The 21,763-nt window shown below is 36.6% G+C and overlaps 4 protein-coding genes across 5 annotated transcripts; 3 read left to right on the forward strand and 1 right to left on the reverse strand.

The window, feature by feature from the left end:
* Positions 1-809: 809 nt before the first annotated feature.
* Positions 810-1,539, forward strand: LOC106303167. The gene is made up of 2 exons (XM_013739508.1): positions 810-947; positions 1,110-1,539. Exons 1-2 carry the CDS (start codon positions 914-916, stop codon positions 1,463-1,465), a joined length of 390 nt encoding a protein of 129 aa, XP_013594962.1. The 5' UTR covers positions 810-913; the 3' UTR covers positions 1,466-1,539.
* Positions 1,540-4,477: 2,938 nt separating this feature from the next.
* LOC106312174 (protein EMBRYO DEFECTIVE 1674-like) lies at positions 4,478-5,567 on the forward strand. The gene has a single exon (XM_013749589.1). The coding sequence runs from the start codon at positions 4,578-4,580 to the stop codon at positions 5,391-5,393; it is 816 nt and encodes a 271-aa protein (XP_013605043.1). The 5' UTR covers positions 4,478-4,577; the 3' UTR covers positions 5,394-5,567.
* Positions 5,553-8,605, forward strand: LOC106312153 (protein NETWORKED 2A-like). Its single transcript, XM_013749559.1, has 2 exons — positions 5,553-5,773; positions 5,859-8,605. The coding sequence occupies exons 1-2, from the start codon at positions 5,680-5,682 to the stop codon at positions 8,570-8,572; spliced, it is 2,808 nt and encodes a 935-aa protein (XP_013605013.1). The 5' UTR covers positions 5,553-5,679; the 3' UTR covers positions 8,573-8,605.
* Positions 8,606-8,682: 77 nt separating this feature from the next.
* On the reverse strand, positions 8,683-12,522 carry LOC106312163 (cell wall protein AWA1). Of its 2 annotated transcripts, XM_013749578.1 has the most exons (7): positions 12,168-12,522; positions 11,917-12,106; positions 11,742-11,828; positions 10,707-11,063; positions 10,275-10,419; positions 9,924-10,130; positions 8,683-9,827 (listed from the first exon to the last, which is right to left on the reverse strand). In XM_013749578.1, the coding sequence occupies exons 1-7, from the start codon at positions 12,227-12,229 to the stop codon at positions 8,992-8,994; spliced, it is 1,884 nt and encodes a 627-aa protein (XP_013605032.1). In that variant the 5' UTR covers positions 12,230-12,522; the 3' UTR covers positions 8,683-8,991. The 2 variants fall into 2 exon arrangements, with proteins under 2 accessions (XP_013605032.1, XP_013605022.1); XM_013749568.1 differs by having other exon boundaries at positions 8,683-10,130; positions 12,168-12,521.
* Between the last annotated feature and the right edge of the window lie 9,241 nt (positions 12,523-21,763).

A 21,763-nucleotide genomic window follows, 5' to 3' on the forward strand; every position in this document is an offset into this window, starting at 1 on the left:
ATTTAAACACAGTAACAATCATTAAGCTAATTACATATGATTTATATACTTTGTGGGACTAATTCTAAATAATAAAAACTCATAACAAGGAATATGAACATATTTAGGTCAACATATCCTTTTATTTACATATTCTTACATAATTATACATTTTCATATGTTCATATTCCTTGTTCTGAGTTTTTAATTATTTAGAATTAGTTCCACAAAGTATATAAATCATAAATGTATGTAATTAGATTAATGATTATTACTGTGTTTAAAAAAATATTAAAATTTTCAAAATATAAATTTTTAAAATAGTTTCAAAAAGTATTTTTGTATTTCAATAAAAAAATTTGAAAAAAAAATATTGAAAAAATAAATCAATAAAAAAATTAGAAAAAGTTCAAATTTGAAAACATATAATTCCAAACAATTAAAAATAGTAATTTTGTTTTTGTTATCTATAAAACAAGGGATCGAATAACCCTTTGATTATTTAGTTTGTTTGGATGATGAGAGGAAAGAAAAGATGAAAATATTAAAAAAAAAATATATTCATTATGTATAATAGAAAATAATAGAGAATACGATCAATAAATTGTGTTTGGCACAGTGGCTAAAGGATCCATTGTAACATTGGTTAGATCCGGGTTCGAATCTCACCTACCTCTTTTTAGAAATTATATTTTTATTAATTAATAATTATTTAAAATATAGAAAGTCACGTAATATTTTCGACGGACACGTACAGTATATAACGGACAGCTCATATTCCGTTACTTTTGACTAGCAGAAAATTGGTCAATGTATGTAAAAGCCGAATTGTGTTAGTTGATGTATGAAATTTAAATATTTTATGTGTTGATGTATGTTTTAGCACAGGATCCGAGTTTATGTACTGATCGGGACCGCGACACTCTATTGATGTATGAATTGGCCGATTTCCCCAGGGCCTCCTAAAGGTTAGGTCTTTCTAATTGTTGCTTTGTGTTCAACGTTTAATTGTCGAGTTTGGTTTATATTTGGTTCTGCTTCTTTCAACTGTCGAGAGAGCTCTTGCTAACTATTGGGAATGTTTTTTTATGTTCAACATTTAATTGTTACTTTTCTATTCTATGATTCAGAAATGCAAGCTAGGGGAGAACCAAGGAGACTCCTCATTTGCGGACTCCCTGCAAAAGGATTCATACCACATCTCCACCAACAGCCACAGCAAGAAGCTGATGAGGATGTGGTCGAGCTCACAGAACGACAGTACCGGAGAGCTGAAGCAGATGATGATGTGGTCGAGCTCACAAAACGACAGTACCGGAGAGCTCTTGGATACTTGATCCGCATTGAGGAAGATGAAGAAGACATCGATCCAATGTACCGCAGAGCTATGAATAACATGCGAAACAGTGCAGGCAACACGTCTCAACTGAGACGCCCGAAACAAGAGGAAGGAGAGTCTTCTAGAGGCAAGGCTCGGCGAACATAAGGAGCAAAAGCTGAATGTAATTTGTTCTTTTTTCATGAAGCTGAATGAATTTTCCAGTTTATGTTTTGGTAGTATGAAGGTAAAACTTGATTATGATTAAAACCATATGTTATTTTGTATTCAGATTAATAAAATTTTCTTTTCTAAATAAAATATATTAAATTATAAGTTTCTATTTAAATCATATATATCAAAATTAAATTAAATTTACCGGCTACAAAAAATAATTTGCAAAATTGATTTTTTGTATTGTATAATAGACTATTGCAGAAATAAAACGCAATTGTAGAGTACCCGACGAAGCAAAATAAAACGCTGTATTACAAAAACATAACAATAGCGCTCAGTAAGACGCTATATAAAATGTTGTGCTAAACCAAATAATAACATAAATAAAATGCTATTGTATTACAAATACATACCAATAGTGTTTTACAAAACGATATCTAAAATGTTGTATAGTCTGATACAAGTACCAACTATGACATTTATAAACAAAGTAATAACATATATAAAATGCTATTTTAAATTAAACTATTGCAAATAATAAAACGCTATCGTAAAAGTAACTATTGTAGCATAACAGGAAACCGCTACGATAGCTCTCGGACCTATTGTCGCGGTGGAAGACACAGCGTTTCTAACAACGCTGCGATATTAATAGATAGCGTTTATTGGACGCTATCAATGAGCGAATTTCCGGTAGTGCTTGGAATATGGATTTATTAAAGGCATATATTCATCATTCAGATGATGTTAAATCATTCAGAGTATTCCGTTGAGTTGGTCTTCACAACCGGATACAAAGATTTGGCACTTTTTCGATACCTAGGAAATATTCAGTGAAATATGGTTATAAAATTGAGTGTTTGTACCCCAATAAGAACTCATGTTAAACCTTTGTTGGCTTTATCTTGAAAACTTAAATGTTCTCCAAAATTGAAACATTTCATTTGGAAAATTATTTCAAGGAGCTTACCGGTTACAAAGAATTTAAAAGCAAGAGGTATACAATGTGATACACAATGTGCCCTATGTGGTGCGGAGGAAGAATCAATCAACCGTGTGCTTTGTCTACAATTCCTTCGAATCCGGGTGGATTCCCATCACCATCGATATTTTCGAATATGTATTATTTTTTCTGGAGACTCCCAAAAGAGATTTTGATTCTAGCCATTTTCCATGGATATTATGGTATATATGAAAAATCAGAATGCAAAAATTTATAGGAACACAAATGGAAATCCGTAAGAGACTTTGCGTGTTGAAAAAATAGAGGCAACTCTATGGGCTAAGGCACAAATTAATGAGTCAAAGAACCCACGGGATGTTTATCTTGCGGAGTAGGATCATCATGATAATACAGGACGTTGGTGTTACATAGATAGATCATGGAAGGAAAACGATAAATTTTCGGTCCAAGGTTGGTTTTCTAATACTGGGGAAACTTCGAGCCAACTTCTCCCATGCCCCCATATAGCATAGAACAATCTCCTATGGGCCTCTCAAATCTCCTATACCCTCATTGCTTTAATGAAATATAGAAACCTGATTTTGCCCTTTTCTATTTTCGAAAATAATAAATAATAATTTCAAAAATTATAAAATTTTAAAAATTTTAGATACCACATTATACCGTATAGTATTACTTAGTTGTACTAGGTTATACTTCGTTATACTAGGTAAAACTAGTGTTTAGTTATACTGAGTTATATTGGTTATACCGAGTTATACTGGTAATAATGCGTAATATTGACACTAAGATATACCGAGTCCGATTGAGTTATACTAGTAATACTGCCTAATTCTGACACTTAGGTATACCGAGTCCGATTGAGTTATACTGAGTTATACCGGTTATACTGCATACTACTGAGAGTTAGTTATACTGAGTTCGACTGCGTAATACTACGTAATATTGAGTGTTACTGAGTTAGTTATACCGAGTTTGACTGAGTTAGTAATACTGAGTTAACCAGAATTCAGATCTGAACATTAAATAAATAAAAACACGAAAATGACTTAAAAGAGAGAGCAAGAACAATAAGAACCCTAAATCATAGAAAACCCTAAATCTCCTTTAACAACCTAGAATCAGAAATCATCCAGAACCAAAAACCCTAAATCAAAGCATAAACCCATAATTCCTCATCGTATTAGGTTAACTCGCTGAACCGCGAGTAGAAAAAAATTGCCATTGATGTCGTCTTCATCACCTTGGACATTTGTTGTTGCTGGCTCCATCACCTGTGATGAAAAGATAGAAGAAAGAACCGCAGAGAGAAGGGAGAAAAGATAGAAGAAAGAAATCGAAGAGAGAAACGCTCGAGACGAGAGAAGAGAGAAAACAAAGAGTAAGGATAAAATAAAAGAGAAGTGTCGGCTTCTATTATCTTTTTGTTATTAGCGTTAGGGGTAAATATGTAAAAGACTTAGCTTTAGAATTAAAAATAAATCAACTAATTTTAAAAATAGAATGGGTCCTTGAGAGATTGGTCTTTCACATTTAGGGGTATGAGAGGAGATGTTTCGGAAACTTCTGGTAAGATCATGGGTCAATGACTATCCGACCTAACCTATCATTTTTAAATGATGAATGGTGAAGTTTTGGTTTGGGCAATAGAATGCATGAAAATCTTACAGTTCACGGGGATGATGTTTACAACAGACTATTTTCAATTGGTGAAGATGGTGTACCGACGGTATTTACAGCTTTTGCACTCTTTTTGGAGTCCTCTTGGAGGAAGTACAACGATGTAAGACGTTATTTCCTCATTTTTCACTCTAGCATATTTCAAGAGAAAAAATTCAATGGCGGACAAAGTTGCACGAAGTGCTCCAGACTCTCTTTCAGCTGTGTACTATGTTGGCACTTCGGCTCTAGTTTGGGTTTTCGGATTGGCTTTGAATGTGGTTTAGGTTTTTTATTATTATCCTACTTTTGTTAAAAAAAAGAAAAGAAATTTCAGGTTTTCATTTTAGATATAAAAAGATGATTAACCCAGAAAAAAAAGATAGATGATGATTGATTGTTCTTTCTATCGAGAGTTAATGAGTAGTTGCTTCCTTCCGTTTCTTTTATCTTTCCTCGGGATATTCTCCAGACGTTGTGATGGCGACGAAGTCAAAACTCCAGTCACTCTCAGCACGCCGTTCCTCGCCACGTACTCGGTCGGGAGCTGTGCGAGAACCTATTTCCACACGGGCGGCTAGTTGCTCCAGATTGGTGCCAAAACCCAATTCGGACGAGATTCCCCGCACGCCCTTCTCCTTCAAGTCCATCACACCCATCGGGGGAACCCTAAAGTCCGTCTCTTTGTCCGACTGGTGGCTAACTAAGAAGGCCAACGAAAAGGGTTTGGGCGTTGCAGGATTCGAATCAAAAGGCGGGCCTGAAGTGAGACTCTTCTCATCAGCAACAATCTCAACAAGACATGACAGTACCACTCTCGAAACATCTGATGGCCTCACCGTCTCTATCAGTGGATTCATCAACAGATCTCGTTCTTTACAAAACGGGCTTTCATCTGAGGTTTGCAACCGTTTCCTCTTAGGGTTTCCTTATCACTGGAGAGACTACACTGAAGAAGGGTTCCTGGAGGAGGAGGAGGAGAAAGATTACGGCGTTTCGTTTGATGATATTCCTGTGAATAGGTTGCAAGATGTTCTCTTTACGGCTTCTCCTCGCTTTCAAGATAAGATGTTGGATGATGCTGTTGACAGTTTGAGAGATTTACTTCGTTCTACTACTGAGAAACCAGACAAGGAATGTCGGACACCAAGAATGGATGGTGGAGATAAGGAGAGTTTGGTTTTGAGTGTTGTGGGAGTGAAGACTCGAGGGATGGTTAGAAGGAGAGAAGAGGGGGGTGAAGCTTCCATTGGGGAAAGAGTCCTCAGATCGTCCAAGAAGAAGAGAGATCAATAGAGAACTTTCTATTGATTTAGCTTTAGTAAATATTATTTATTGGATTGTTTTGTAACAATGTAGGTAAAGCAAGGGATGTGAAATTTCTTATTTTCGTTTTTGTTATTTGTCATCCTAGAAATGAGGTTGATCAAAGGATCCACCAAAATACTCGGACAAAGGCTATTTCTCTCTTTTTGTCTGATCAATGTTTTATATTTTGCACAAGCATATACGCCCATGTTTGATTCTTCTTTGTCTGATCCCACAAGCATCACATTGATGTGATACGGCCTCTGACAAAAACATGTTGCAGAGAGCAGCGAGCAATGCGTATTCATGGTGGTGGGCCAGCCACATCCGTACAAAGCAATCCAAATGGCTCGAACACAATCTTCAAGGTACGTTCTATTTTTCCTTGTTCTTGATCATGTGTGTGTGCCCATTGTTTAATCTCACTAAACAAAGAATCCTCTTGTGATTTAGATATGGAAGAAAAAGTTGAGTATACACTTAAGATCATAGATGAAGATGGAGACACTTTCGCCAGAAGAGCTGACATGTATTACCGTAAGAGACCAGAGATTGTTAGTTTCGTGGAGGAGGCTTTTCGATCATACCGTGCATTAGCTGAACGCTATGATCATTTGTCTAGAGAGCTTCAAAGCGCAAACCGCACAATCGCCACTGCTTTTCCTGAACATGTTCAGTTTCCTCTGGAGGAAGATGAAACTGAAGATTACGAAGGCAATCCACGGAAACAACCGCATCTTCATCTGATTCCCAAGGGAAGCAACATCCCTCAAGTCCCGGAGATGCCAATGAAAGAATTCAGGAGTCAGTCTATGATGTTGTCAAGAAAAGGACCAGCTGGTCTGAAGAGAACAGTATCTTCCGCTTTAGCAAAGCGGGAAGCGGCGGTTTTGAGTTCTGGATTGAGTAAAGAAGAAGGGTTGGAGGAGATTGATAACCTTCAGAAGGGGATCTTGGCGTTGCAGACGGAGAAAGAGTTTGTGAGGAGCTCATATGAGGAGTCTTATGAGAGGTACTGGGATTTGGAGAATGAAGTTACTGAGATGCAGAAGAGAGTTTGTAGCTTACAAGATGAGTTTGGTCTTGGTGCTGCCATTGATGATAGTGACGCTAGGACATTGATGGCGAGCACCGCCTTGAGCTCTTGTAAGGACACACTAGCTAAGCTTGAAGAGAAACAGAAGCAATCTGTTGAAGAAGCAGAGATTGAGAAGGAAAGAATCACCACTGCTAAAGAGAGGTTTTATGCCTTGAGGAACAAGTTTGAGAAACCCGAAAGTGATGATCATGATAAGTTTATTAAGACAGAAGCAAAAGTAGATGTGGTTCAAGAATCGAGGTACGAATCTGAGAGAGAAGATTCAAATGAGAATCTAACTGTTGTGAAGCTTGCAGAGAAGATTGATGATCTTGTGCAGAAGATTGTTTCGTTGGAGAGCAATGCTTCGTCTCACACTGCATTAGTGAAGACATTAAGATCAGAGACAGATGGTTTACATGAACATATACGTGGTCTAGAGGAGGACAAGGCGTCTCTTGTTTCAGATTCCACGGATATGAAACAGAGGATAGCAGTTCTTGAAAAGGAGCTGAGTGAAGTTAGAAAGCTATTCCAAAAGGTAGAACATCAGAACAAGAGTCTACAGAAACAATTCAAGGAAGCCAATTGGACTGCTGATGATTTATCTGGCAAGTTACAAGATGTGAAGATGGATGAAGATGTCGAAGGAGCCGGAATTTTCCAGGAATTGCCAGCTGTTTCAGGATCAGAAGATTATCTGAAGTCAATCTCGAAGGAGACGGAAAGTGAAAGTAGTGTTGAAGACAGGAAGAAACATGCCATTGTAGTTAAAGATAGTGAAGACACTGAAGGAGCTCAAGAAGAGAGACCTGAGACTAAAGATTCCTTTGCTTTGTCAGAAACAGCAAGCACTTATTTTGGAACAGAAGGAGAAGAACTGGTAACAGAAGACGAAGATGAAGAGACACCAAACTGGAGACAGTTGTTACCAGATGGCATGGAGGACAGAGAGAAGGTTCTGTTAGATGATTACACATCAGTGCTAAGGGACTACAGAGGAGTAAAGAGAAAGTTAGGCGAAGTCGAGAAGAAGAACCGAGAAGGATTCTTCGAGCTGGCATTACAGTTAAGAGAACTCAAGAATGCTGTTGCTTACAAAGACGTAGAGATTCAGTCTTTACGCCAAAAACTAGGCACGCTAGAGAAAGACTCTCCGCATGAAGTAGAAGAAAATAACCAGATGGAACATGATCAAGGACAGCATGAAAGTGTGAGCATTTCACCAACTTCTAATTTTTCGGTTTCCACTACACCGCATCATCAAGTAGGAGAGGTGAAGAGAATACCAGAAAGGACAAATTCAGATGAGGTTAGGGTGAAATTTGCAGACGTTGATGATAGCCCGAGAACAAAGATTCCAGCTGTGGAAGACAAAGTGCGTGCAGATATCGACGCTGTCTTGGAAGAGAATCTAGAGTTCTGGTTAAGATTTAGCACATCGGTGCATCAGATACAGAAGTTCCAGACAACAGTTCAGGATTTGAAGTCAGAGCTAACGAAGCTGAAAATCGAAAGCAAACAACAGCAAGAATCTTCAAGAAGCAAGCACGCAGCTGCATCAGAGGCAAAACCTATCTATAGACACCTAAGAGAAATTCGAACAGAGCTGCAGTTGTGGCTAGAAAACAGTGCAGTTCTTAAAGACGAACTCCAAGGAAGGTTTGCATCGCTAGCTAATATACAAGAAGAAATCGGAAGAGTCACGGCTCACTCGGGTGGTAGTAAAGTAAGTGATTCAGAGATTAGCAGTTACCAAGCTGCAAAGTTCCATGGAGAGATACTTAACATGAAACAAGAGAACAAAAGGGTTTCAAGCGAACTTCAATCGGGTCTTGATCGTGTAAGAGTGTTGAAGACAGACGTAGAGAGAATTCTAAGTAAACTGGAAGAGGATATTGGGATCTCAAGTGCAACAGAAGCAAGGACAACTCCGAGCAAGAGCTCTTCGAGTGGAAAAGCGAGGATTCCATTAAGGTCATTCTTGTTTGGTGTCAAGTTAAAGAAGCAGACAAAACAGAAGCAAGCTTCAGCATCTCTCTTCTCCTGTGTTAGTCCATTTCCAGCTCCGCAACAAGAGTCTAGTTAGGTTAAACCTGGAAAGCTCCTCCCTGAATAATCAATCAAGTCATGTGTCTGTTACTTTCCTTTCCTTTTAGTTCCTTGTTTTCTAGCTTTACTGTCTTTGTACCCAAACTATTGCTTTAAATCAAACTGTATCTTCTTTCTGCTTTACTGTTTTCTACTAGACCTCAAAAATCTCTTTGGACTAAGTAGTGAGTATTACTACTGTACATTATCGTACTCCGGTCCTAAGAAAACACAAGAATAAAAGCACTAAAACAATGCACGAAATATAAACTACGACCCCTTCTTCTCGGTCCCTGTAACGGTTGCAACATCCGGACTTTTCCCTTCACTTTCTTCACCCTTGGATTTTGATTCAGCCTCAGCCACCACAAGCGGTGAAACCGTGGTACTACTCTCTTTTTCAGATGGTCTAGCCAACTAACTTTTCTCGGTACCACTACCAACTTCAGTCTGAGGTACTTGGGTATGCTTAGGCAAAAGACTAGGAGTCTCCACCTTTGCAGCCACCGGTTTTGCTGTGGTAATCACTGAGTTCGTTGAGATGGCTTTATTTGATTGAAGTGTTGGTGTAACCATGGGGTTTGCTCTGTTTCCCTGTGTCTGCACACCAACAGGCTTGCAAGTAGCAGTAACTCCCGCTCCCGCATTTGGCTTTTGTGGAATTACATTAGCCGCAGGAACTCTCTGTGTAGGGGCCAATCTTGACGACGCAAAACCAGGAGATGGATTATTCTGGATTGTAGGCCCTTTGGAGAAAGGAGCCATAGGTGAAGAAGATAGCACGTGTCTTGGGCTTCCTGTAACTGCATTCCTTACATTCGAAGGTCCGGCGGCAGCAACACTCTTTACTGGCTCAGCCTTCGATGCTGATATAATACTTGACGGACCAGGCAAAGACACCGCAGAAGCGGCTTTTACAGCCTCAGCATTTGGTGCTGATATAGTACCTGACGGACGCGGCAAAAAGGCTACCGGAGCGGTTTTAAAAGGCTCAGCCTTTGATGCTGATATAACGCCTAATGGACGAGGCAAAATGGCTGCTGAAGCGGTTTTGACAGGCACAACATTCGGTGCTGATGATATACCTGATGGACGAGGGAAAGAGGCTGCAGAAGCGGCTTTTACACGCTCAGCATTCAGTGCTGATGATATACCAGATGGACGAGGAAAAGACGTTGCAGAAGGGGAAGCATTCTTTACGGGTTCAGCATTCAGTGCTGATGATATAGCTGATGGGCGAGGGAAAGAAGCTGCGGCAGGGGAAGCCTTTATTACGGGCTCAACCTTTGGCACTGATGCAGTAGTTGCCAGGCCAGACATACAGGCTGCCGCAGCTACTGAATTAGCTGTTACCATTAGTGCTGATCTCGAAGTGGAATTTGCTGTTGTTTTCTTTGCAGGTACTCGAGATTTTGTAGTTGGAATCGATGTTGCTACCCGGGGGGTTGCTTGAACTACTGGCTGAGACTGTTGTTGACCTTGCAATGAATTACCATTGTTGGCACCATTGGCTTGTGCTCCCGTGATGGTACCTGATGTACGCACTGGAGGTATGCCTAAACAAACAGTCATATGACAAAGCTAACTCAGAGAAGTGTTGGGACTTGAACAATCTAAGAAAGTATATTATAACATAACCAGAGCCTAGACGAACTTATAAATAATAGAATTAGCTAGAAAGGATCTTCTGTTAGCCATACCTACTGCAGCCTTTTTTGAGGGAACTCGATTTCCCACTGCCAAAGATAATGCACGATTAGCTGCCATTTGTTCTTCTGTTCTGTGTAGGCCAGATTGGGTAGAAGAGTTTGAAGTATCACCCCTTTTCCTTAAAAATCCCCACCGCTGCAAATAAGAAAATTCAGTTTGTTACCACCAACACGATGAAAGAAATATGCTATATACAAAAACCATCATAGATAACTCATCCAAAATAGTCCTCGTAAATCTTTCTTCACACTACTATACCTGACACCATCAAATATAATTTGACGAGAAAAAAACAAAAATGGTGACAGGAAAGAATGCATAAACTACACAAGAACGCTCATTCATGCTGACACAAGAGGATGCACAAAGTATATGGAGATTATTCAAAAATATGAAACAAATCAGCTAAGTAAAATTACAACCTGCGAGAGTTGTGAGACTGTTCTCTCTCCTTCAAATTCTTCCTTAGAAATAGTCACCCAGCTTCCTTCACCATGTCGTTTCACAGCAGCGATCAGCTCCTCATCCTCCTCAGCTGACCATTTTTTCCTTTTCTTACGAGCAGCCACGCTACTGGCTAGCCCATTTCCATTATGTCCCTCAGCTGCTTTCTGAAGGGAAATAGGAAAGGTGATATTCATCCCTTTAGACGACCAATACGAGTCTGATGGTTCCTGAGGCCCCCTGTGCCCATAAGGTATATTTATGGTCAAGGGAGCCTCAAAAGTTGAGTCTTCAGGAATGTCTAAATCACTTGGCACAAAGGAAGAAGCAATCACCTAAAACGGAGATAAATCAGGAAACTTAGCATTTGAATCATTAGGAACCCAGAATAGGCAAATTGATATACCCAAGAACAGCAGTCACCACTTAAATTATTAGGAAAACTGCATGGTAGTATGCAAGCCACTAGCTGAGACTCTAATAATAAATGCTCCACCAATTACTTTGGAACTTAGCATGATAAAAATTCAAGAACAATACTGCCGGAGAATCAGAAAACTAGAGAAAGGAGGATACAAAAGTAAGCTCCTTGCCACAGGAAGAATCCAATTTTGGTGAACATAATACTGAACGTTTCTACTGCCCTTCATGAGCTTATCAAAAACACAAAACTGAAAGATCCAACCAAAGGAAAATGCATTCATGATCTGCTAGTTCTCTCATAAGTAGGAATATAAAATCACCAAATCGTTTCTGGATATCGAGAAAGCTATCAACGGAATCATATATACGAATCTAGAAAACAAGGTATAATAAAGAAAAATAAATTCCAAGGAAAATAGATAAACATCAGGAACTCATATATCTCTCATCAGATAAAATACCACAGAGAAAACAGCAGTTATGAGCGAAGGCACAGAGAAGCAGCTCTTTTATAGAAACTGAACAAGGGGTTCAAGAAAAAAGAAGAGAAAAGAAAAGAACAAGGGACTCAGAATAGTTATCCATCTTACTTTCACATGCGCAACAGCTTCGGACACTACATCAACATTGACTGCAGGGGAAGTTTCCAACTCGCACTCCATGTCACTATCATCATCCTACACAAGCAAGAGTTTGTTAAATCTGCAAGTAATGAACAGCTATCACAAGATAAGCACAAGACAAGTGATACTACTAATAACAGACCAAAGGTAGAGCATTGTCGTCCACGGGGAGAAGAGAGTCTCGATAAGCAAGATGCCGCCATAGCAACTGATAATCTCTAGCATTGGTGATTCCAGTACTAGTCTTCTTCAGCATCTCATTCCAGTCCATCTTGGGTTCAGCGTAATAGGCCATCTCTTGTAGCAACTTCAGTATCGTCATGGTGTCATATCTGTAAATAAAAGAGTGTTGGAAGCGGCGAATAACGAAAGTTAGAAGACAGAGAGAGAGACCTTTGCAAAAGAGTGGCCATGTCTTCTTCACTGATGAACTCTTTCCTCTTCCTATCAATCATTTTTGTTCGTGTTTGTAAACAGCAATCACATGAGTCGGAATTCAAATCAGAGGGCCAAATCTCTTATCGATTTCGGTGATGAAACCCTAAGCCTGGATTTGAGATTGAGAGACGACGGCGGAGAAAGAGCAAGCAATATTAGGGAAGGAGAGCGGTTGGATGACAGGAGAGAAGCGGATGCTCGAGACAAAGAGAGATATTGGTGGGTGGCGCGTGGGTTACACGCATACGGTTTGGGTATTTGTTCTGAGGAACGGTTACAGTTAATTAAAGTCTGAGAATCATTCTATGGAATTAGGTGATTCCGCTAAAATGAAAGTGGATTTATTTGGCAGTTACAAAGTGGAATCAAATAGAATGGTTTGAAATAAATTTTTTAAACTCTTAATTTTACTTAAGTAATGCTTATGAGTTTTGTGGCAACCAAGTGTGGCATTCAGATTAGGTAGAATCTTTTTTTCCACGGTCATTTTGCTCATGCTCCCATTTTTGTCACGCCACCCTTGCTTAATACCGTCAACGAGAAGTCGAATCAACATCGTCGTTTCTCGAACATTCCAAAATTCATATGCTTCTATCACCTTCTCTTGTTGTGAATCTTCTGTCAAATATGTGAATCTTCCGTCAAATTTTTAGTCAAATGACATTATATATTTATTATAGCTTATGAATATTCACTATATATTATTAATTATATAATATATATTTATAGAAATACTATTAGATAATTAATTGTTACATATCTTAACGTGGATGACTATTTGAGATATGGCCAAAAGATAAAAGAAATTCTCCAAAGACGTGTTAATACTGTTTGAGTTAGATCAATAGGTTTCTCTTTTTCATACAACTAATTCTAGTCAATACGTTTCCTTTTCCATACAACAAATATAGTCAAATGTATAATTTATCAAAGACGTGTTTTGAAACAGCTATACACTAAACGATAACAGTCAAGCTTACAACTAATTTTATAAACAAAGAAGTCTAGATATTTTGAAACGGAATAAACTTATAAATTTTACAGAAATTGAGAAAAAAATTGCAGTACTGAAAACAATAACTTACATGTTATCCATAGGGGCGATAATGTGATCGTACGGAGCAGTCAGACTTGAAAACAGTAAGATAGCTGCAAAATATAAACGTAAGTGAATGACAAAACGATACTGCTCGTGTCTGTTACAAAAAAGAAATCCTGCTCTCACGTCTGACTGTTTGTTACAAAAAAGATAGTTGCAGGGTGATTTTTCTTATGAGACAAGAATATGTTTCTTATGAGTTACCTTTGAAGAAATACTGCTCGTGTCTGTTACAAAAAAGAAATACTGCTCGTGATTAGAAGGTAGTTGCAGGGTGATTTTTCTTAAAAAGCTGCATGTTTGTTTGGTTGTGTTTTACGCTAGTTGTTGTAAACAATTTATATAGAGAAACTTGTTGAAATCTTTGAGATGAGAAAATGATACCATTTAAAAATAGATTTGATATTCAGAGAATCTAGGTAAACAAACTCTGTTTTGTTACCATCGTTTAAAGCTCAACCGTAATCTGTGGAGAATATTTTGAAAGAAACAGAAACTTGGTTCCTATCGGTTAAAGCTCAACGGCTTTGATTTTCCTTTGCTAGATTTTGTTGCTTGATCTCAGCAACCTCTTTGATTATTTCCTCAACTCTATCAAAATAAACAAAACCATTATGTTTTCATTTGATTATTTCCTCAACTATATCAAAATAACATTATGTTTTCAGAGAATGGTTCACGTCAAACAAACAACAAAGTTATATTTTAAGTTTAATCAATAAGATCAAAGATTAGTCCATGAGAGAACATGCCTTTTATCTCCTAAACCTCCTTCATTATCATCATTACCGTCAATGATCCTATTTTTGTTCCATTTCAAAACGAATACAAGTAGAGCCGTAGAGGTCTCTTTATCAACAAAGGACAAAACCTCAGATAAGAACATAGCAGAGAAAAAGATGTATCAAGATCAACGACATGCCGTTGGGTGCTTCTCCTCCTCAGTACTTCCCAATATTGTTTAGATTATTTCTTCTTTCCTTCTTTAAATAACGTTGTCGTCTGCTACAAAAATATCTCAGGCCAATGTATTGTCTGCATATTCGATTGCCTTTTGCTTCACCCTCTCCTCATCACCACCAGATTTCTCATATTCCAAAATCTTCTCGAATAAAAGCTGGGAATGGAAAGCACAAAGGACACCGTACTTTCTCCCTCCTGCCACCTTCTTCTCTCCTCCTTCTTTCCTGGTCACAACCGGAGCAGTTTGCCGAAGACAGCTATGTACTTGGTCAAGACCATAAAGCCACCGTTTTTGTTGCCTTTGAACTCAGAAAAGGATCATAATTTGTGGCGAAGGAAGAATATTAAAAAAAAAGGAATGATGTGCAGGAAGGATTCGAAAGCCACGTAAAAAAGTTAGGATTTGTTTCCTCTTGTTTTTTATGGAAAACTCTCATAAAATATATCATAACTTATTTCTCATAAAATCTTTCGGCAGATTGAATAACAGGGAAATTTAATTCTTTCCAAATTCTATTTGACAAATCCTAATCCAATAACAGTAGATTTTAATTCACTTTGTTCAATTCTCAATTGAATAACACTGGATTTCATGTCAGACTTAAATTCCATCAAACTCCATTAAACAACCAAATTCAATAACACCTCCTAAAGATATCAGAATCTACTGTTTACATTCCCAGCGAAGAAAGTTTCGTGGTACAGTAACTTGTTCATGTCTTTTGTATACAAGAGTGTAATTATTTGGAAACAACCATTAAACTATAAAATTACCATAATTACTGGGAAAAAAACTAGGTAATTTTCAAATTTTGATAACAGACTTGCTAACCTTCACAGAATATACAATAACAAAAATGTTATTATGCATAATATGCATATATTAAAACCGTTATAATTTTTTTATAAAACTTAATCTAATCGTAGATCCAACATTAGTATTTTTTTCAATTTCACAAAAATTTAGAGGGTATATTCAGTCGCGAATTTGAATTTATTTGTATTAAATGAATAATGCATTATTTAAATTTAAATTTAAATTTTTATAAAACTTTTAATTTTTTTTTAAAAAAAATAGTGTTATTGAACTTCTATTTAAGAAAGTATTTTTAAATTCGTTATTATTGAAATATTTTAAGTTGTGAACCTTAAAAAAAGTTTTTGGTGATTTAAAACTATTTTAGTGTGTTTTCTTAGTTAAAAATAATAAAACTGTTTTGGAGGGTTCAGAGAGAATTGATTCTGATTGCTTTCCGTGGATTATGTGGTATATTTGGAAAAATAGAAATGAAAAAAATTATCAGAATAGGAATAGAATTCCTCAGGAAATATTGCGTAAAGCAGAGGTTGAAGGAACACTTTGGGCTGAGGCGCAATTATTGGTACAATAACATCATGAATATTTACCGCCAGAAACAAACTAGCAATCTCCTGGTACAAGGGTTTGCTATGTTGATGGGGCCTGGAGGGAGCAAGTTGTTTTCACCGGTCAGGGTTGGAACTGCCGAGCGAGGGACTCATACGGGGTTACGATAGGGGCAATGAATCTAAGACGAAGCATGACACCTTTGCATGTGGAATGTGAAGCATTGATTTGGGCGATGGAGTGCATGAAGACCTTGCAATTCTCATAAGTAGTATTTGCGACGGATTTTTTTCAACTGGTGAAAATGGTGTCGTCACCTGAAAAATGGCCAGCTTTTGCTACACACATGGAGCAGTTTTGCCGCAGTAAGACTTTCTTCCCTAATTTCAAGATCTGACATATTCCAAGGGTACAAAACACAATGGCGGACAAGCTTGCACGCGGTGCGAGGAGTTCTCCTTCACCTATGTTATATGTTGATTCCTTACCTCCGAGTTGGCTATCCAACCCGGTGATTTCTTAGTTTAAGTAGCTTTTGTTGTCAAAAAAAAAAAAAACTGAAATTTCATGGTTTTAAATGAGATTCTAAAACAATTTAATTAAAATAATGTAAATTATCTAATTCATCTACAATCATCTTACAATTCACTCAAAAATGAAATTATTTCAAAAACAAATATTTGATAACAAATAAAAAATGAGATGTGTGGTTTTCATTTAAACCCACTCCCAATAATATACATGATATGTTTTAGACTCAGCAACACTTCAAATTATTGCCATTTTTTGAAAATTTTGATTACTTTTGTCAAGTGCAAAGGAGGAGAGAATTTCAAGAAATGTGTTTATCTTTCATGGATCTTCTGGTATATATTGAAATAAAAAAATGAAACAATGCTTCAATGATAATTATGTATTGGCAATTGACACCATTCAACTCACAAAACATGACGTTGATACATTAGTTCCAAAAAAACATGAAGTTGATACATGGAGAATAGCACAATTAGTGGAGAAATCAGTTGAAAACCGGAAAGAAAGAGCGCATACCAACAAAATAGTTTAGAAAAAAATATGATGGCAAATTGATGCTACATGGTCAAAAACATGCGAACAAGTACAGCCTCATTTCCGTGAAGGAACGCTTGCTCTTTTATATGCTATGCTAAATATCCAAGTTTACCTACAAGGCTACAACTAATTAAGTTGATTGAAGAAGAGGGAGGGTAGCCTAGTTTTCCCTCAGAAATTGATGAATTTCCCCAATTATATTTAAGTTTCACAATTTTCATATCTCATTTGTTCTTCGAGATCTGAATGTATGTGCTAAATGTCTTACCACAAGTGTTCAATTAAACGATCTATATTTATTATATGTAGATTATATGCTTCCAAATTGACTGCTTAAATGGTTAGAGTTAACTTGAATCCTCGTAATAACATATGAAGTTTTCATGTTCAAAATAAAAACAAATTCTTACACTATGTAGAGAATAATGTTAAGGCGAAATTGGTGGTTACTACTCCAGGTGTCAAAAGACATTATTTTGTGTTAGATAATTAGTCATCTTAGTTCTTTAAGCACACTTTACTCCCAGGAGGGTCTCATAGTATTACTCAGTTGTTGAAATTCATAAAATAAAAGGTTTATGGCTTAAATATTTTCATAAAATCAATTTATTCTATAACAACATGTTAACCCTCAGGGCAATAATTAAAATCCATCTCGTTTGGAAGAAACCGTAGTTTTATCTAATTAAAAGAGATTTTTTGTAGAGAATTTTGGGGTGTCAAATTCCTGCTAGAATGTCACTGGAGACACCACTAATATATACCATGGAGGAAGAACCATCACATCCCATGTTGGGTATTTGTTCTGAGGAACGGTTACAGTACTGCTCGGCGACTAAAATATCAGAATCTACTGTTTACATTCCCACCGAAGAAAGTTTCGACGTACAGTAACTTGTTGACGTTTTTTGTATACAAGAGTGTAATTATTTGGAAACGGAAAAATTCTTTAAAAATACACGGACTAATTTTCATTTTCTAATAAAATACACTAACTATTTTGGATCCATGTTTAATACACAAACTAATTTTTGTTGCCTATTAAATACTCAAACTTTTGAAATTCGCAGATTTTACACATCAATTTAGACGGCGTTAACTATATTTAACGGAAGTGACGACGACGTTATTTTTTAATTAATACGTGTTTAAATTGTGAAAAGAAAATTCCTTTAAAATGCATAAACTACTTTTCATTTGCTAATAAAATACACGAACTATTTTGGATTCCCGTTTAATACACAAACTAATTTTTGTTTTCTATTAAATACACAAACTTTTAAAATTTTCAGATTTTACACATCGATTTAGAAGATGTCAACTATGTTTAGCAGAAGTGAAGACATTGTTAGTGTTTAATTGAGCATGTGGTTAAATTGTGAAGAAAAAAATCCTTAAAAGTCCTCCGATTGGTTATATTGTTAGTTTTCTTCTCCAGTGACGCTTAATAGTGTACATTTTTTTTTATGAAATTTTAAAAAAATTTTATCATAGTAGAAAGAATATATGTTTCTTTAATTCGTAACACTAAACTTATTTATCATAGTGTAAATTAACCTTGAATCAATATCACTACTATCAAAGCGAAGAACAAGAATTAGAAATGCATAACACTAAACTAATTCCAAAATCAGAAACTCGTTTAAAATTATGTAGTTTTCTTCGTCCTTTTTCACGACATGAAAATCGACTCCACTTCGAATCAATATAAAGGGAAATCAAAGTAAAGAAGAAGAAAAGACACATAGTTTGGAGAATAAAAGAGGTTGGAACATATTAGAGTGCCAAACTCGAATCTAAACTAACTCAAATTAATTTCAATTGGCTGAGGGTGAGTGTACTTTTCACAGTTAAACCACTTGTTTAATTCAAACATTGTCTTCACTTCTGTTAAACATAATTGACATCGTCTAAATCGATGTGTAAGATCTGAAAATTTCAAAAGTTTGTGTATTTAATAGATAATAAATGTTAGTTTGTGTATTAAACGGGAATCCAAAAATAGTCTGTGTATTTTATTAGCAAATGAAAAATAGTTTGTGTATTTTTTAAAAAAATATTTTCAAAATTTAAACATGTGTTAATTAAACAATAACGCTGTCGTCACTGCCGCTAAATATAGTTAACACCGTCTAAAACGATGTGTAAAACCTGCGAATTTCAAAAGTTCGTGTATTTAATAGGCAACGAAAATTAGTTTATGTATTAAACGGGAATCCAAAATAGTTCATGTGTTTTATTAGCAAATGAAAATTAGTCCATGTATTTTTAAGGAATTTTCCCTTTCGAAACAACCATAAAACTATAAAAGTACCATAATTACTGGGAAAAAACTAGGTAAATTTAAAATTTTGATAACAGACTTGCTAACCTTCACAGAATATAAAATAACAAAAATGTTATTATGCATATATTAAAACCTTTATATCTTTTAATAAAAAACTTAATCTAATCGTCGATGCAACATTAGTATTTTTTTTATTTTCACAAAAATTTAGAGGGTGTATTCAGTTACGAATTTGAATTGATTTGTATTGAATGAATAATGTATTATTTAAATTTAATTTTTTATAAAGCTTTTTACTTTAAAAAAAAATTGTGTTATTGAACTTGTATTTAAGAAAGTATTTTTAAATTCATTATTATTGAACTATTTTAAGCTGTGAACCTCTTAAAAAAAATATTGATTTTAAAATATTTTAGTGTGTTTTCTTAGTTAAAAATAATAAAACTAAAATTTCATGGTTTTAAATGAGATTCTAAAACGATTTAAACTAAAATCATGTAAGATCTCTAATTCATCTACAGTCATCTTACAACTCACTCAAAACAAAATTATTTCAAAAACAAATATTTGATAAAAAATGATAAATAAAAGTGAGATGTGTGGTTTCCATTTAAACTCACTCCCAATAATATACATGATTTGTTTTAGACTCGTCATAACTTCAAATTACTACCTTAGCGAAATCATCCCATCTGCCGGTTGCCTTAATCAATAACCTAACACCATATGCGACCCATCGATCCATTAGCCTCACCCAAGGATAGGACCATACTTAGGGTCTATAGGTTAATATAGATGGTTTGAGTAGCCTACATGAATGCACCAAACAAAGATAATACATTCGACTTCAACTCTCAATCATCTAACCAAACAATCCTAATCTAACCCAAAGGCCATGACCATGAACTGGCCATCCATAGACCTTCGGTCCTAACCATCGCACTCACATTATCCAATCAAAGAGAATAAGAAGAAGAAGAAAATCACAAACACAAAAGGTACCCTTTCGTTCCTTTTCCAAATCCGACAAACCATCTCGCCGGACAGCCTCAAACCAACCGAGCACTCGCCTAACTGAACCCACCACTCGGCCTTAACCCTTTTCTGATTAGACCTCTCTCTCTCACACCGATCTCTCTCTCAATCTCTCTTTCTCTTTCTCTCTCTCCTCTCACTCTTTCTCTCACGATTTCTATGGTCGAATAGAACTTATGCCAAAAAAGGAGGAAGTGGCGATTTGGATTATATAGACAAGGGAATCTGGTTGATGGGACACCAATGGCAAGGATTGTGTCCACTCGTCCCAACCATTGTGTCCCTTAGCCCAAATGTTGCAACCATTCAACCCAAGCATCACGAACCATCAACCAAGGCATCACGACCCTTCAGCCATACCCATTCCCATCTTTCCTCTACCCCACAACCACCTCGGCTAAGCCCAATCCTAATCCACCCCGAGTCATCCTGGCCCAGATCTCGCACCCCTCAACGACCACCGACCAGACCACACCGGACCCAGCCTGGGCTGAACACTACTGACACTACTTAACCCAACCGCCTCAGCTTGTTGAGCTGGCAGAGCTGGTTAGCTAACTATGACGAGCAGACTACAATACGTTGACCTAACCTCAGCTTTCTACACTGCCATATACTATCCTGAGCTAAACGGCAACTTGGTTTAGGTCGAGAAAACTACCCAAGCTTCTTATTTGACCTAGGGATTACGCCTATTCTTATTTGACCTAAGGATTACTCCTATGAAGTATCTGGGTCGATGGTTCAATCGAACCTTGACTATGCTTGTCCATAGGATGTCTGCCTGACCGTGACCCTAGTCAGAATCGATTACAAGAGTCCTTCTCGTATTTTTTTGTACGCGAACTATGACTTCGAATATACATAGTTTAATTCTAGTATGTACAGTCTATGAGTTTAGTCTATTTGGAGTCTCTTGTTTAAGATATTAGATTATTTTGCTTAAACTAGTAACAAAAAGTTAATGGGTTCAACAATGTTTTCATTTAATGTAATAAATATAATTGAATAATGAGACAAGTATAGATGTCATCCGGATACAGAAACGTGCTTTTATACGCCAAATTGAGATTGTGTGGATGTTGCAGCCAATTTAGTCGATATGTGGAGTCATAGATTAAGAAGTTGATAAAATATCAATTGGGAAGTGTGTGAGCACTAATACCATACGTGAATCCTACATAGAGAGAACCCTTTATTGGGCTGTGCAAAAACTAATCTCGTTAATAAGACCATTTTTGTTCATTGGGTGTATTAGTATCGTATTTGTTATATGTTAAGATTAAATTATTTATATCCGGCCTGATATCACTACAAGAAAACAGCAAGGATACTGAGGGAAAAAATCGTCGGAATTTCGTCGGAATAACGTTATTCCGACGACATACCGACGAAACAAAAAAAATTAATATTTTTTACATTCCGAGGAAATTAATTATATTTTTTACGCGATCGATCGATGCGTTTTTGGACATAAATCCATCGATCGATCTGTTTACAAAAAAAACGTTCGGAATATACCGAGGGACATGTTCCTCAGAATATACCGAGGAACCGTTCCCTCGGAATATTCCGAGGAAAAAAACGTTCGGAATATACCGAGGGACATCTTCCTCGGAATATTCTGAAGAACATGTCCCTAGGTATATTCCGAGGAACATGTCCCTCGGTATATTCCGAGGAAAAGTGTCCCTCGGTATATTCCGAGGAAGATGTCCCTCGGTATATTC

This window comes from Brassica oleracea, chromosome C1, assembly GCF_000695525.1.
Source record: "Brassica oleracea var. oleracea cultivar TO1000 chromosome C1, BOL, whole genome shotgun sequence".
In the NCBI taxonomy this organism is placed as follows: domain Eukaryota; kingdom Viridiplantae; phylum Streptophyta; class Magnoliopsida; order Brassicales; family Brassicaceae; genus Brassica; species Brassica oleracea.

Excerpts from the sequence above, each read along its gene's own strand:
- LOC106303167 (XM_013739508.1), top strand. The coding sequence starts at position 914 with ATGAATTGGCCGATTTCCCCAGGGCCTCCTAAAG. Across the intron at positions 948-1,109 it reads TTCCCCAGGGCCTCCTAAAG|AAATGCAAGCTAGGGGAGAA; the intron begins GTTAGGTCTTTC and ends TCTATGATTCAG.
- LOC106312174 (XM_013749589.1), top strand. The coding sequence starts at position 4,578 with ATGGCGACGAAGTCAAAACTCCAGTCACTCTCAGCACGCCGTTCCTCG.
- LOC106312153 (XM_013749559.1), top strand. The coding sequence starts at position 5,680 with ATGTTGCAGAGAGCAGCGAGCAATGCGTATTCATGGTGGTGGGCCAGC. Across the intron at positions 5,774-5,858 it reads GCTCGAACACAATCTTCAAG|ATATGGAAGAAAAAGTTGAG; the intron begins GTACGTTCTATT and ends CTTGTGATTTAG.
- LOC106312163 (XM_013749568.1), bottom strand. The coding sequence starts at position 12,229 with ATGATTGATAGGAAGAGGAAAGAGTTCATCAGTGAAGAAGACATGGCC. Across the intron at positions 12,107-12,167 it reads ATGGCCACTCTTTTGCAAAG|ATATGACACCATGACGATAC; the intron begins GTCTCTCTCTCT and ends TTTTATTTACAG. Across the intron at positions 10,131-10,274 it reads CTCAAAAAAGGCTGCAGTAG|GCATACCTCCAGTGCGTACA; the intron begins GTATGGCTAACA and ends CTGTTTGTTTAG.